This window comes from Homarus americanus, unplaced genomic scaffold (genome assembly GCF_018991925.1).
Source record: "Homarus americanus isolate GMGI-L3 unplaced genomic scaffold, GMGI_Hamer_2.0 scaffold22232, whole genome shotgun sequence".
NCBI classification, from domain to species: domain Eukaryota; kingdom Metazoa; phylum Arthropoda; class Malacostraca; order Decapoda; family Nephropidae; genus Homarus; species Homarus americanus.
In genome coordinates this window covers 7,558-22,500 of record NW_024720295.1, presented here as the reverse complement: position 1 = coordinate 22,500, position 14,943 = coordinate 7,558, and the positions used below count along the sequence as shown (strand labels likewise).

The following is a 14,943-nucleotide window of genomic DNA, read 5'->3' as shown; positions in this document are numbered from 1 at the left end:
ACAGGTGTGAATGAGTGTACTAACATGTGTTGTATCTATTCCTTATAGGGCTATCTGGAGTATTGGCGACGACACTCCGAGTCTGGCATCTCACAGCGACAAGTAGACGATCTCTTCTCCAACATCGAGCAGATCTACGCCTTCAACAGGTCAGTGTGTCTGCCTACCACCCACTTGTCGGTGTAGGGGAGGAGAGAGGGAGGTGAGTGGAAGGAGAGAGGGAGGTGAGTGGGAGGAGAGAGGGAGGTGAGTGGGAGGAGAGAGGGAGGTGAGTGGAAGGGAGAAGTAGCAATGAGAAAGGAGTTAGAAGAGAGAGAGGGATAAAAGGGGCAAAGAAAAGGAAGTTAAAGAGACAGAAAGAGAAATGAGGTGAAAAGATGATAAAAGAGAAAGTGGGGGTTTGCAATGCTAATTATTAACTACGGGTAATTTTTCAATGCTGAGGTGTATTTCTTTTTAATGGGGATCTGGGGTTAAAAAATGGGGGGGGGGTGAAAATGGGTGTTAAAGAGAGGGGGATTCTCTCTTCTCAACACCCTCCTCTTTATTTCACTTCATCTCTCATTTACTCCCTATTTTGCACCACCTTTTTCCACCACTTTTCCCCCTTTTCCCTTTTCGAGTGGTCTCTCTTTTACTCTCCCTTAGTTAACCATCTCTCTTCTTGTGCACTGATTCTTCCCCTCCCATCTCTTTCCTCCTTGATCCCCCTCCCTTATTCCTCCCACACCTCTCCCTTCCTCCAACACCCTTCCCTTCCTCCAACACCTCTCCCTTCCTCCAACACCTCGCCCTTCCTCCAACACCCCTCCCTTCCTCCTTCCTTCAACTCTCGGCTTTCCTTAGGTGTTAGAGTCACAGTACACACCTGATAAATATTGTGAGTTTAATACAAATCATAATAAACTCTTTCAAAGTTGCTGATTTATATTAACCAATTTCAGAGGCTTCTTGTCTGAACTGGAGGCTTGTGGGGTGGACCCAGTCAAAGTTGCTCGCTGCTTCGTGCGCAACAACAACGGTTTTGCCATCTACACTCAGTACTGCACCAATTATCCCAGGTACTGTTGGCAGTTCTTGGTGGTTTGGTTGAATTTTGTCACATAAATGGTTGCTGACACTTCTTGAGTCGTGTTTGAATGTTGCTTTATTATCATCATCATCTTACAGAACGGTGTGTGTACTGACGGAACTAATGCGTGGCGAGGCTTCGGTCAGAGCCTTCCGAGAGCGGCAGCTTGCCCTGAGTCACACCTTGCCTCTAGGCTCATACCTACTGAAGCCGGTACAGCGCATTCTCAAGTATCATTTACTTCTCGGCAACATCATAAAACATTTTGAGAAGGAACGGAGTGGATACTCAGAGATCTGGAATGCCCATTCAGCAATGACTGGAATGGCTCATCACATCAACGATATGAAGAGACGACATGAACATGCTGTAAGGGTACAAGAAATACAGTCTCTACTCTATGGCTGGCAGGTGAGTTAGACATGCAGTGAATGTGGATTTCGATTTTGTTTTCTTTTCTGATTTTTTTATTTCATGCAAATTTTCAGTGGCTGAGTCACCATTATGCCCCTGTCCATTAATACAAATCTCACTCTCCAAAAGAAAATCACTTATAAACAGTAACACTCATATAACTTTCTCCCCAACAGTTTGAGGACTTGACCACTTATGGGGAGTTGGCAGCAGAGGGCACCTTCAGGATGTGTGGAGCAAAGGGCCTCAGACATATCTTCCTCTTTGAAAAAATGATCCTCATCGCAAAGAAGAAGGAAGAGAATATTTTAATGTATAAAACCCACATTATGGTATGTTAATTTCATCTAAATGTATTTGATGCATGTTGTATATTATATTCTGTACACTGTAGGCTATTATTAGTTAACATAGTAATCCCCCAGCTCAGTCAAGTCACAATACCTGCAGTGCTACATGTCAGCTTGACCCTTAAACCACCACAGAGGTCCCCATCACACAACTGTCTGACTCCTGTTGTCATTTCTCCACTCCACATCATGGAAAACTCGATAAATGAAGAATATACAGGAATTAGAAAATGTGAAAAAAGTTGATAAAGCAACAGAAGAGTAAAACATCATGTAGATGAACAGGGTCCTCCTTATTTCGTTATATTGAGGGTCTGTTAGATGTTAAGACTGTAACATAACTCTGTGTTCCATAACCCACACCAGATACAGCAAGAACAGTGGGGTGGATGACTTTAACACTGGTTGGTTATGACTTGCGTCTGGGGCATTTATACACAGCATTAAATACAGTTAACCCTCACTTTACGCGGTCCCACATTCCGCGTTTCCACGTTTACGCGGTGCCCTGCCGGAACCCAGGATGCTCACATTCCGCGTTGCGTGTACCCCTTTACGCGGAGAGCGGCTGGCGAGCCGCGCCATTTTTGGATCCAAACCTCCCGCCATCCGCCATGTTGTGTAAGCTGCGCGAACATGGTGCGCACAAGGTCGCCCAGTCATCAAAACATTACCAGTTCTTCACCCCCCACCCACCACAGCCGGCCCAAGTCAGTGATAGTGATAATTATGGTGAGGATATGGACTTATATGGACTTTGGGGAGTTTGACAAAGAGGCCCTGCAAGCCTCTGTGGTGGATAGTGATACAATTGATACAAGTGACACAGGTGAGGGCCAATAATCTGCCCTCTGCCTCGGAACCAACCGCCCATCCCCGTGTGCCCAGCCATTTTTTCTACTAATGTAAGTGTTAAAAAACCTAATATTATTGATATTTCTCTTAATTATTAATTGTGTGTGCATACCATCATAAAGTTAAGATAATATTTTTACTACAACATAGTTGTGTGTCGTCAAAAAGTGGAGTTTGGGGATCGGCCCGGACTCCATTTCAATTAATCCCATATGTTATGTTATTCACTTTACGCGTTTCTCACTTTCCGCGGTACTCTCCGGGTTACATTAACCGCGTAAAGTGAGGGTTAACTGTAGTGGTCATAAATTTGCTCTGGTTCACAAAGAAATGCTTTATATTCTCTGTGGTTCTTCGGACATAAAGCTATGGTGGGTTTTTTTTCCGCAGTGTTCCAACTTGATGCTGATCGAGTCAGTTCCCGGTGAACCTCTCAGTTTCCATGTCATCCCCTTTGATAATCCAAGACTCCAGTATACTCTTGAGGTAAGGCCAACTTGGCAGCTTTGATTGAGATTTACTTAGCTTGGTTATTAAATATTACATGTACAGTACTGTACTGTAGTGTGTTGGGAAAGAAGAACGTTGAAATACATATAAACCATTTACTGTACTTCTGATCAAGAGTCTTTGGTATGACCGCACACAGGCACGTAATCTGGAGCAAAAACGGGAATGGACGTTGCAGCTGAAGCGGGTCATCCTGGAGAACTACAGCGCCAACATCCCCGCACACGCCCGTCAGCTCGTCATGGAACTTGGCCAGAGTAAACCGGAAGGTGAGAATATTTATTTTAAAGTTTGAGAGCTTTACTGTTTCTCTTTAAAAGCTTTTCATTACTATATTTACATATTTCAGTAAATATTATGTAAAGCTGATTTAGGCTCCTAATTAACATGAATTGTCATAAATATAAAATGTTAACATGGATGATTCAACCATAGATAAGGCAACAAGTCAGTAAGAGATGTGCAGATGTATATAATATTTTATTCACTTGTCTTCTCTAGATATGCTCATGACTGAAGGTCGTAGCAGTGGACGCCGTGCCCACCATGCACCTGAGTACCTGGAGAAGAGAAAAGTTGATCGCGATAGACGAAGGTCATCTGAAGGAGTACTTAACACAAGACTAAGACTCAGGCGTCCCAGCCGGGCTAGAAAGGAGAAAGAGGAGGTAGAGAATCTAGCTTTTTGTTACAGATTTTCTCCACGAAGAATTTTGAAATATACAATACACGTACTTGGTTATATGGAAAATATTCACAAAGTGCATTTTATTGAATTCAAATTTTCTTTTCAGAAGGGAGCTCGCAGTCGCAGTGTGAGTCGCACACGAGACACTGAGGATGAAGAAATAGAAAGAAAGAACTCTACAGTTTCTATCCCTTCATCTACAGAAAAGCCTAAGGTTAGCAGTACAGTATTTATATATTTTAACTTGTACATTACACAACTATAAATATACAGTATCTTTATGTGAAGTAGTTCTTATGTAAAACTCATTAATTATTGACAAATATCGACTTTTACAGTTGAAAATTTCCATGTGGGGTCGACGACGTTCTGAACCAGGCATCGGGAGCAGAGAGTCATTAACCATCTGTAACACACCAGAAGACAACATCCCGGACACCCCACAACCAAGCCTGGGTGATCCATCAAGAGACCTCACCTCTACCAGCCAAACAAACCTTCCTACCCCAGAGGTACACTTATGCAGTTTGGGTTTTGCATTGTTAATAACTTTTACTGCTAAATTTAGAACAAAATTGTAGGTTCAGTACCCTGACCAACCCTGGCATGGCTGCTGACCCAAAACTGTTAACCACCAAAAAATGATACAAAGTTTATTTTTTATGCTATTTTCACAAAATTTTAATTAAAAAAGCCTGTGAATAAATAGCAGAAAAAGAGCCATTAATGGTGTAAAGTTCCCTTTCCACACCACAACAAAGGTTAAAGGCTCTTGAGCTGAAGAGTAATGATAAACAAACACTTGGGGTTTATTTTTATAATATATTGTAACATCTGAATATACGTACTACAAAATTTTAATACTGTACCCCAAACACCTTTTCAGGTATCTGTTGACGGTCTGTCAATGTCTGAGTATGAGCGTGAGGATGGCGAAGATGAAGCAGGTGCGGAAGAGGACACGGAGAATGGAGAAAATCTTGAAGAAATTGTGAGTCAGTTATTGCAGCACAATCTACAACTGCAGAAGCTTCTCCTTAGTAAGCAACGTCGCAACCTGACAAGAAAGAAGCCCTTCCACTATGAGACTTCAGACACAGAAAATGAGGATGGTCCGTTCAAGGGGAATAACTCATACACAAGTTCAGATGGTGGTAATACTCTAAGACAAGAGGATGTAGGTGATTATGTCGACTTTTACTTTAATGGTATTAATGGTGATGGTCAGAGTGCCATACAAAATGAGAGTGCCAATGTGTCCAGCAGTGAGTGTCAGTCCGTGTACAGTAGTGCTATTTCAGTTCACCAGCTAAGTGAAAATAAATCGTTATCTTGTGAAAAGAAGTCCAAACCTGTTAGACGGTCCTCATCAGATCTAAGTTTCAAAAAGACAGGCAGTATTAAAAAGGTAAACTCCAATTATGATAATCTTCTCAACATTTGGAGTTCCATAAGAGGCAAAAGTCCAGAGAAGAAACAGAGTAGTAGTAGTATGCTTCACCATGCACGACTCTCTCCAGCTCCCTCTCCAACCACCATGGAGAGACCAAAATTACGACGAGCTCAGTCATTCTCGATCGACAAATGTCTTAACAATATAAATGATAATATTTATATATCATCTTCCCAACTCGCACCACAACCAAATACTGCCCCTGTGTCAAGTGCCAAGACGGGAGACGTTTGGATACGAGACGAACTCCGTGAAAGTTCACGAGAAAGCCGAGGACGTCCCGTGACCATAGCCTTTTACAATACAAACGAGGTTAGCCTGAGTGCCCTGGAGCAATACTTAAATCAGCCACGTACTCCCAGACACACACACGAACGCTTCCCCTACGACACGGAGGATAACCTGACTGACTATTCGATGACTCCCCACATGAGTTTGGACAACATTCTCAGCATCCATCCTGAACATAAGATTTACAAACCCTCAAATAATAAATCAACAATTAAGACAGTCTTCAATAAAATCACCAGTCCAAGACACAAAAGTATATCAGAACCATCTGGCTCAGTGTTTAATTTATCCATGGAGAGCGAGCTAGACAAAAGTGTGGATAAAAAGGCCAGCAAGATGGTGTACAACATGGCTAGGCATTGTTCCAAGACCCTGAAGGAGCGGATCAAACAGATAACGGCTGAAGATGCTGATAAGACTCCCAACAAAAAGCCTTCCCCAGAAAATGTATATGCTCTGCCCATTCACAAACAAGGTAGTTCCAGCATCGGGGCTCGTTTGGCAGGAACGAACGAGCCTTCTGATTATGCAGTACCGAGGATCAGACCCACGGAACAGAAACCTAAATCAGACCTCAGACCTGACTCGGTTCTGTCCTCTTCTTCTATCCTCACATCGTCCTCGTCCTCCTCCTCCTCTTCCAGTCGGGATACCAAGTTAATGGAAGGCACTGAAGCCCCTAACATGGCTAATGTGGAAGAGGAAAATGAGGAGAATCAGGAATCGCCCTCTTTTGAAAGTGATGCTTCAGCAGACAGTTATTATGAGAGGTCTTTTGAGGCAATAGAGAATCTTGAAACTGAAATCTTCAGAGACAGTGCCATCTATAGTGACCCAGAAGATACAGAGTCACCCCCAGCCAGCCTCTATCAAGACAAGTCATCTACTAGTCGCAATACCAAATCTACAATTTCAGTTAGGTCTTCATCTCGCTTGTCATCAAAATCCTCTTTGTCAGGGTCTATAAAACTCAGCACACAAAGTGAAATACCAGATACAGCACAGAATTTATGTCAGTCTCCTCTTCTTAATGGTAGCCAATTAACAGCTCATCCAAATTCCAGTTCTCAATCTTCCCCTCAACCAAAGAAAGTCCCACCACCAGTTCCTGCTAAACCTGACAGTGTGAAATCAAAGAAAAACAGAGCCTGTGGGAACTTAATAATGCAACAGCTAAAGAATCTTGAAGAATGTTCAAGATTTAATCGCGATGACCAAGTTAATCCCATATTTGACGGTATTAAAACTTTAGACGATAGACGAAAAGACTTGGAAACATGTAAAGTTAAACTTGAAGTTGACTGTGAGGCTGATCCTTCAGCATCCCCCAGAGGGTCACCTGAAAGAGAGGGCTCAAGCCGTAGGAATTCCAGAACCCTCAGGTCACCATCCATCATGACCCCAACACCCATCATCAAAAGTCCTATCACACTCTCCCCTCTTAACACTCTGTCTGGTCCTCCTCTTCTTATTACCAGATCCTCATCAGTCCCACCAAGACTATCTCCATGTCCTTCACTTACTCCTGAATCCCCCAAACCTTCTTCTCTTGGAACAGCAAGTCCCTTGGGGAGTGAGAGGGGATCACCACTACCATCTTGTGCCATTATGAACTGCCAGTCTGAAGGGGATGAGGGTGAAGAGCCAAGAATGCCAAGAGGTTGGGTACGACATGTCATCGGGAAATTACAGGCAGAAAGTGATGTGTAAATTCATTTACCTGAATTTCTATTATAAGGTCTGCTGTTTTTATTGAAACCTTAAGCATATGATTTCATTCATTTGTAAATCAGAAAAAAAGCTGGGAATGTAACCTCATTTGGTTGGATTATTAAGATGTGATGTTGCTCAATGTAGTATGTTTGGTTATCAAAAGGGAAGTTCTTTGAAGCTCAATAAGGATTAATGCCAGCTATAACAAAAGCCTCCAGGTGTGGACTGTGTATGTAACTGTCAAGAATATGCCTCCATGCACCAGAGCTAACCATGAAGATGATAAAGATTATAAATAGAAAGGACCTCTGATATGATTTGATGGAAAATTAAGCTTTAAAGCTTTTGTGAGTACAGTACAATATCAGTTCGTCAAGTTCATCGGGTTCTGAGAATTAATAATGCTTCCACGTGTGATTTTGTTCCCATGGCTTACAGATGCTACAAGGTAAGAGGCGCAGACCTTCCTGCACAATTTGTTTTTCATTCAAACTAGTCAAAGACAATCTTTGTAATACATAAGGTAATATTAACTCAGGTCAAAAACTTTTCTGAACATTACTATAAACAGGCAAGGAATATAATTTGCTGTATAATCATAGTAACATCTGCAGATAAGCTTTCATTAAAGTTTTTGGCCAATATGTATTATTTTGTTGGTGCTTTCAGTATGCATTATTGAATATTAATTTCTTAATTAACTGACATTTGCTTTTGTGTATAGTTCCATGTGATGGCTTTTAGTCCCAAAGTTCTATGTTATTTTCAACATATGAATCAAATTTCGTTCTTTCTCCTTTCCTGTCACTAAGTGATTGTGTGTCACTGTTGGTGGAAGATAGTGGCCAACTCTACACTAATGAAGAACATCTGAATCTCAACAGTCATTACTCTTTGTCCTCATTTTCCACCACATGGTGAAGTTTAAACAAACCTGCTCTTTGATGCATTATTAGGTGAACAGCCATCTACATTTGTATGTTATGTAAGATTTTCATGTGTGCTTTTATAAAGCAAAGAACCTATGTACAGTTTATACATACCACATGGTCTAATAAAATTTATTAAAAAAATTTTATAATCTATAATGTTTCTTTATCCATTCTAGTACAATTATTACAATGTTAGAGTTTTAGGTGGCCTAAGGTATTATAAACATGTCAATAGGGCACACAAAGTAGAATTGGATACTGTAGTGTACACAGTTTATTGTTTGAAAAAGGAATTGTGGAATTCATCAGTTCCTAATGTCGATATATCACATTCTTTTATTTTTACTTATCTCCCAATTTAGTGTGAGGTGAGTTATGGGTACAGAGACCTCAGAGAAGAGAACTAAAGGGAAGTATTGATAAAGTAAATGTTGAAACGAACAATGAAAGGCTCAGGCAAGAAGAGGAAACACCCACACACTCTACTGCACATGAACTTCCCTCCAGGCTTTTGTCAATACAGGTACAGTACATGTATCTGGCGGCTTCTACATGAGGGTCAGGTTGGAAAAGATTAGAATTTTAACATTTATTTACTCACATTATTCTTTCTATTATGGAGTTCAGTACATTTTTTCAGATACAGTATTTATTCTGCCAAATCATAGTAATAAGCACAGCATTAAGAAACCATAGACCAATCAAGATACATCCAGGGAAATCATGACATCATCCACCCATCAACTGAGGGGGTTGGTTACCATCCTTGTCTCATGAAAGATGTATATACAGCGGCAGCAAATTTTCCCCATTTCCTCCCTCCTGTAATTCACTTTGGCCCTGAGTGGAATAAAGAGCGTTGTCTGCCAGCTGATGACGTCAACAAAGTGAGGAGTGACTAAGTGGACTATACTGATCAAGAGGTAACCCACTTAATGTTTATCAAGACCTAACCTGACCCTAACTAACCTAATTTTCTAACTTCATCACAGACCTATTTAACTTAACATGACGTAACATAATGGAAATTAATTACTGTATATAACTTTCTAACTTCAGCTTGACCTACCATAATTTACCTTAAAGCTTTCTCAAAAACCCATTACCTAAAGCTTTCTCAAAAACTCATTACCTAAAGCTTTCAAAAAAACCCATTACCTGAAGCTATCTTAAAAACCCATTACCTAAAGCTTTCTCAAAACCCCATTACCTAAAGCTTTCTCAAAAACCCATTACCTGAAGCTATCTTAAAAACCCATTACCTAAAGCTTTCTCAAAAACCCATTACCTGAAGCTATCTTAAAAACCCATTACCTAAAGCTTTCTCAAAAACCCATTACCTAAAGCTATCTCAAAAACCCATTACCTAAAGCTTTCTCGAAAACCCATTACCTAAAGCTTTCTCAAAAACCCATTACCTAAAGCTATCTCAAAAACCCATTACCTGAAGCTATCTTAAAAACCCATTACCTAAAGCTTTCTAAAAAACCCATTACCTGAAGCTATCTCAAAAACCCATTACCTAAAGCTATCTCAAAAACCCATTACCTAAAGCTTTCTCAAAAACCCATTACCTAAAGCTATCTCAAAAACCCATTACCTGAAGCTATCTTAAAAACCCATTACCTAAAGCTTTCTCAAAAACCCATTACCTGAAGCTATCTCAAAAACCCATTACCTAAAGCTATCTCAAAAACCCATTACCTAAAGCTTTCTCGAAAACCCATTACCTAAAGCTTTCTCAAAACCCCATTACCTAAAGCTATCTCAAAAACCCATTGCCTAAAGCTTTCTCAAAACCCCATTACCTAAAGCTATCTTAAAAACCCATTACCTAAAGCTATCTTAAAAACCCATTACCTAAAGCTATCTCAAAAATCCAGTCCCTAAAGCTTTCTCAAAACCCATTACCTAAAGCTTTCTCAAAATTCATTAACAAAAACTTTCTCAAAGACTATTACCTAAAGGTGTATAAAAATCCCATAATTAAAGCTTTCTGAAAACCCTATTATGTAAAGAATTAAAAACACATTACTTTATGACATAGGGGTTACTGGAGGGCCTAAGAAGTTATTAATAGATACAGGGACTACATGACCCACCACTAACGCCACCTGTTGAGTCGTGTGTGAGTTGCTCGGTGGGGAGTGACAGTCCCGCACATATAAGGCGATGTCCTCCCCAGCTTTTGCGTTAGTTTCTCCCAAGACACGTTCGGAGATACATTGCCAGCGCCTCCGCCACTTCTCACTACTACCCTTCAGCTATATACTTAAGTGGTACGTAAGTAGTTTTTAAAGTTACTGTAAAAAAATTTCTGCCCAATTCAATTTAAGATATTGAAGTGTAAAGTTAACTGTTAAAAAAATGACCGTCATGGAAGTCTGTTTCTTGATTTATAGTTAGTTATACATAATTTTCTATTCATCGTGTTGGCGTCCCGTTATTATTATTTACTCTCTCAAAATCTAATTAGTATTAAAAGCTATACGGCCCAAAAACGGAAAAAAACCCCAATAAATTCCCATATTTTTTTTATTTATAGCCAGTCCATAGTCCGCGTATTATGCAGTCAGTCACCTTTGCATACTAGAACATTCTAAGCAATATTTGCCACAAAGAAAAAACAATCTTAAAACTTAGTAGTTACGTCAGTGGTGGCTAGTTGATTCATGATAGATAATAAAGCCATATATTTCACATTCATATGATAAACTTTGTTTTAACAGTTTAATAATGTTGCGTGTTTACAATCACTAGATATTTGTATTTATATTTTTTGACTGTCTTCTCAATAAATTTACATAGTATTGTTTAATATAAAGTGGAGCTAACGAAAATTATTACGATATTGGGAACATTAAAAAAACAACAACCATATTGTTACTGATTCTGTACAATATTGGCTGCTGGGATGTGAGCGGTGAGGTGAAGCAAACGACATTTTCATGTTTTGATGTTTGTTTATCATCATATTGATAAACATGGAATCCTAAAACACAATGACTTATTTATCTCGTTTTTTGTCTTGATAATTTCTTTGTGATGTTTAACTATTACAACAAATAAGTATTAAAATTTCGTTTCCTCCTCAATTATTGTAGATCATGGCGAGGGCAGCTCCTCTGGTGGTGGTAGTTGTGCTGGCTCTAACGTTGGCGGCTCCAGCTCAGGCTGCAGTATTGCCAGGTGAGGCTGTCTTCTTGTATACTGTATCTTGTTTTCACTTTAATTCTGCATATTGTACAGTGAAAGACAAAAGTCGTGTCGTGAATATGGGTGAAAAAATATGCCGAAGGGCAACTTTTGGTACACTCTGTCTTTGATTGTGCATCAATTATTTAAGGTAACATGTATAAAGAGGTAGAACAGCTGATGAATATGATAAATAAATTACTTCTGTTTTGTACTTTATGGAACATAAAGTACTGTACATACAAGTTTCAACACACTTCACCATGTGTTAGTGTGTGAGATCACATCCGTGAGTGGGTGTTTTTTTTCCTGAAAAGCATTATTAAAAGTGATAGTTACTTCCACCAGTATGCCACTGTATATATATTCATGTATGTATAACACAAACATCATAGAACTAACAATAAAAAACAATTGGAATCTCAGCTAATTTCCTCCAGTCGAACAGTGTCTGTAGCAGCATGACTCCAGAGGACCATTCAGTACAGTAAATTGCAGACGAAAAATGTTTACACCCACATTTGATAATCCCTAATATTAATAGCCACTACTGACCTGTTCAGTACCGTATATCTAGCTTGCCTCCAGTTGGGAATGGGTACCTAACTTTATATTTGGGGTAGGAAGGTGGTTGAGTACAGTTGAGGGTCCCAACACCACCTACCATCTGGTGACATCCTATACATGACAGTTCTAAAGGCAGCAACATTGCAGACAAAAACATTGAACTGGACAGTCTTAACATATCCATTCATTGCCGATGTTCCACCATTACTTAGGTTTCTGGTACACCTCTAAGGTATTTTCAGTTTATACTGCAAGAGGTTATATAATGTTAGGCCTTAATAGCATTAAAATAATGTATGTAGGCGACAATAGACCCGATAATTTTTCTTGCTCATTACACTCCACTAAACGCTAAATGATTTTTTGCAATTCATATTCAATATATTTTATATAAGTGATATTTTCATTCAAAGTGTGTATTAACTGAGACAATTCAGTGCAGTAAATAAATGCAGTTAAACAGGTTGGGTTTATGATGTGTGTGTGGTACAGGAGGGTCGCAGGTGATGGTGGAACCCGGGACAGAGTACCTACACGACCTTAACTCAGACCTGGTCACCCTCCTACGACAGAACCTGCCAGAGATGCGCGACATCCGCATTGTTGATGGTTAGTCTACTGTCAGTGCTCCCCTGGGCCCTCCATAATGCCCTTTGTCTTGTAGTAATTCAGAGGTAAACTGAAGCATAAATCACTTGGTAATTGTTGCTACAAACCTCAATAATATTACTTTTGTTGTAGTGGTGTATGATCAGTCCCCTAAACAACGTACTCTATCTGGTTTACATCACATTTGCATGATGCCCATCAGGACGATCGTATGCATGTTTCTTGTGATTTTAATCTAACCGAACTTTAACGAACTTAACTTAATGTTAAATGTTAGAGAAGCATGCACTAGGAAGCGACGCTGTGCCTTCTTATTACATCTCGGAAGTTAACAAAATGTGACGCCAAGTGAATCGTTACTGTTCCCCGTATTCGTATGACCTTTTTCAAGTATTAATAAGATCCCCCTCCCCGCAGTAATATCATCTTTCCCCCCATAGGCCCCAACGGTCCCCGTCTTGACATGCCACTGAGTGGGTGTCGCGACTCCTTGGACTGTCACCACCGTTTCACTAATTATCTGGGCTTGTTGGTACGCATGATGGAGACTGGCAAGAGGAGGAAGTAAAGCACCAACCATTACAGCCACGCTGGGGCTGAGGGATAAAGAGATGAGAGCGAGAAAACAGGATATACATAAGATCATTCAAGTCAAAATAACCCTGGGAACGACGTGGGGACACACTACACCAATAACGAAAGTTTGTTTAATTTATTCGGCCCACGTGACCATAAAAATGAAACACGTTTACGACAATCAGTGATACAAAAATGAGTTGAAACGGATCGTAAGTGTAAGCTTATTGGGACTCCTGAAGCTACAACATTCCCTATTTAATATTTGTACAAGTTTTCACTACTATCCGTGCAGTGTATAATCCACTTATAGGAAAGTTAATATAGAACCCCAGTTTTAAGTGTTTGTCTTAAATAGTACGTCAATAAACTTAATCATGTATACGCTGTTTTATTATTGTCATTGTTTATCTACCTGACCATCATATGACCTGCTATTTAGACTGTTTCCTATACCCAGTCACATGATTTGTTCCCTCACTGACCTGACCTGACCATCAGATTACATGCTATTTTTTTTTACGGGAATTAGCCCACCCGGGCACAGGTCAAACGACCCACAACGTAGCCTGGGGGGCGAAAAAAAAGAACGGAAAGAAATTGTAAATATAGAAAAAAAAAGGTTATACTGTATTAATCTACACCACGAAGATGCCGTAAAGCCAGCTTTTTAAAGTGAGACAGATTGTAAGAGCATGGAAACACAGAAGAATGCAGAGCATTCCACAGTTTTGCTGTGTGAGGAAAGAAGGAGGTACTATAACGGGTTATTCTAGTGTGACCGACATCCACAGAGAAACGGTTGGCACCGCGGGCAAGACGTGTGTTACGAACCCACGGCCTTGCCGGTGGTACACAGGATGCCAAATCCACTGAACATTGCCCGTTAAAGTACCTGTAAAAGAGAGAGAGTGAAGCAACATTGCGGCGAAGAGAAAGGGAAGAGAGGTTGTCGACTAAATGAGGAGAGCCACCCCAGATATGAGAGCAGCACTCCAAGTTAGGACGAATGAATCCCTTATATACTTGGAGCAACTGCTCAGGAGTGAAGTAGCTACGGCATCTGTACAGCATTCCCCACTTTCGGGAGGCAGCTTTAGTTATACTAAGGATGTGTGATTCCAGGACATATTGGAGGAAATGGTGAGGCCTAACATATTTATTTCAGAATTTGGGAGGATGATAGCGTCCTGAAGTGTAATTGGTGGGAGACAATTCCCAAACGTATGATTTTTTCCCATGTAGACTTACTGGGAATTATCCAAGTGCTAAATGGATAGGCTTGGATCAATTAGTAATTGTATTTATAATTGAACTTTGAGAATAAAAAGTAATTGTATTTATAGTTGCAATTTGCTGTTAAAATTTAATCCAATTACAAATATGCCATGAAACTGGGACATTATGAAATATGAAGGAGTCTTATATGAAGCAGTGAAAAGGAGACTTGGTCCAATTCTGGAAATTCCTGACATTGTAGCAGCATCTTTCTTTGATCCTTGATTTACCATTTCAAGAAAAAAGAAGAAATCTTTCGACACACCAAAACACTTCTTGCGGAATCTGACTGTCAGTCCTAAATACTGAAGGAAACAATGGGGACAAAGGACCAAGAGGAGCAGCGTGAATCATCTCAACCAACGCAAAGTTTACAAAAGAAGCCTCGCCTTTATGCCTCCTGCAACTAAAGGTGAACAGAAGTCACACACACATAAGGG

At 40.1% G+C, this 14,943-nt stretch overlaps 1 protein-coding gene across 5 annotated transcripts in view; it reads left to right on the top strand.

Moving 5' to 3' along the window:
- The window catches only part of LOC121860490 (pleckstrin homology domain-containing family G member 1-like), a 163,546-nt gene extending 149,939 nt beyond the window's left edge, over positions 1-13,607 (top strand). For 4 of the 5 annotated variants that reach the window (XM_042357652.1, XM_042357653.1, XM_042357648.1 and 1 more), the window contains 13 exons: positions 49-149; positions 945-1,061; positions 1,171-1,483; positions 1,663-1,818; positions 3,082-3,177; positions 3,341-3,470; positions 3,703-3,869; positions 3,996-4,103; positions 4,228-4,401; positions 4,776-10,557; positions 11,383-11,467; positions 12,533-12,649; positions 13,090-13,607. In XM_042357652.1, coding sequence (XP_042213586.1) covers positions 49-149; positions 945-1,061; positions 1,171-1,483; positions 1,663-1,818; positions 3,082-3,177; positions 3,341-3,470; positions 3,703-3,869; positions 3,996-4,103; positions 4,228-4,401; positions 4,776-7,343 — 3,930 coding nt within the window. In that variant the 3' untranslated portion in view covers positions 7,344-10,557; positions 11,383-11,467; positions 12,533-12,649; positions 13,090-13,607. The remainder of the gene's footprint in view (positions 1-48; positions 150-944; positions 1,062-1,170; positions 1,484-1,662; positions 1,819-3,081; positions 3,178-3,340; positions 3,471-3,702; positions 3,870-3,995; positions 4,104-4,227; positions 4,402-4,775; positions 10,558-11,382; positions 11,468-12,532; positions 12,650-13,089) is intronic. The other variant, XM_042357650.1, reaches the window with a different exon arrangement.
- The last annotated feature ends 1,336 nt before the right edge of the window (positions 13,608-14,943 follow it).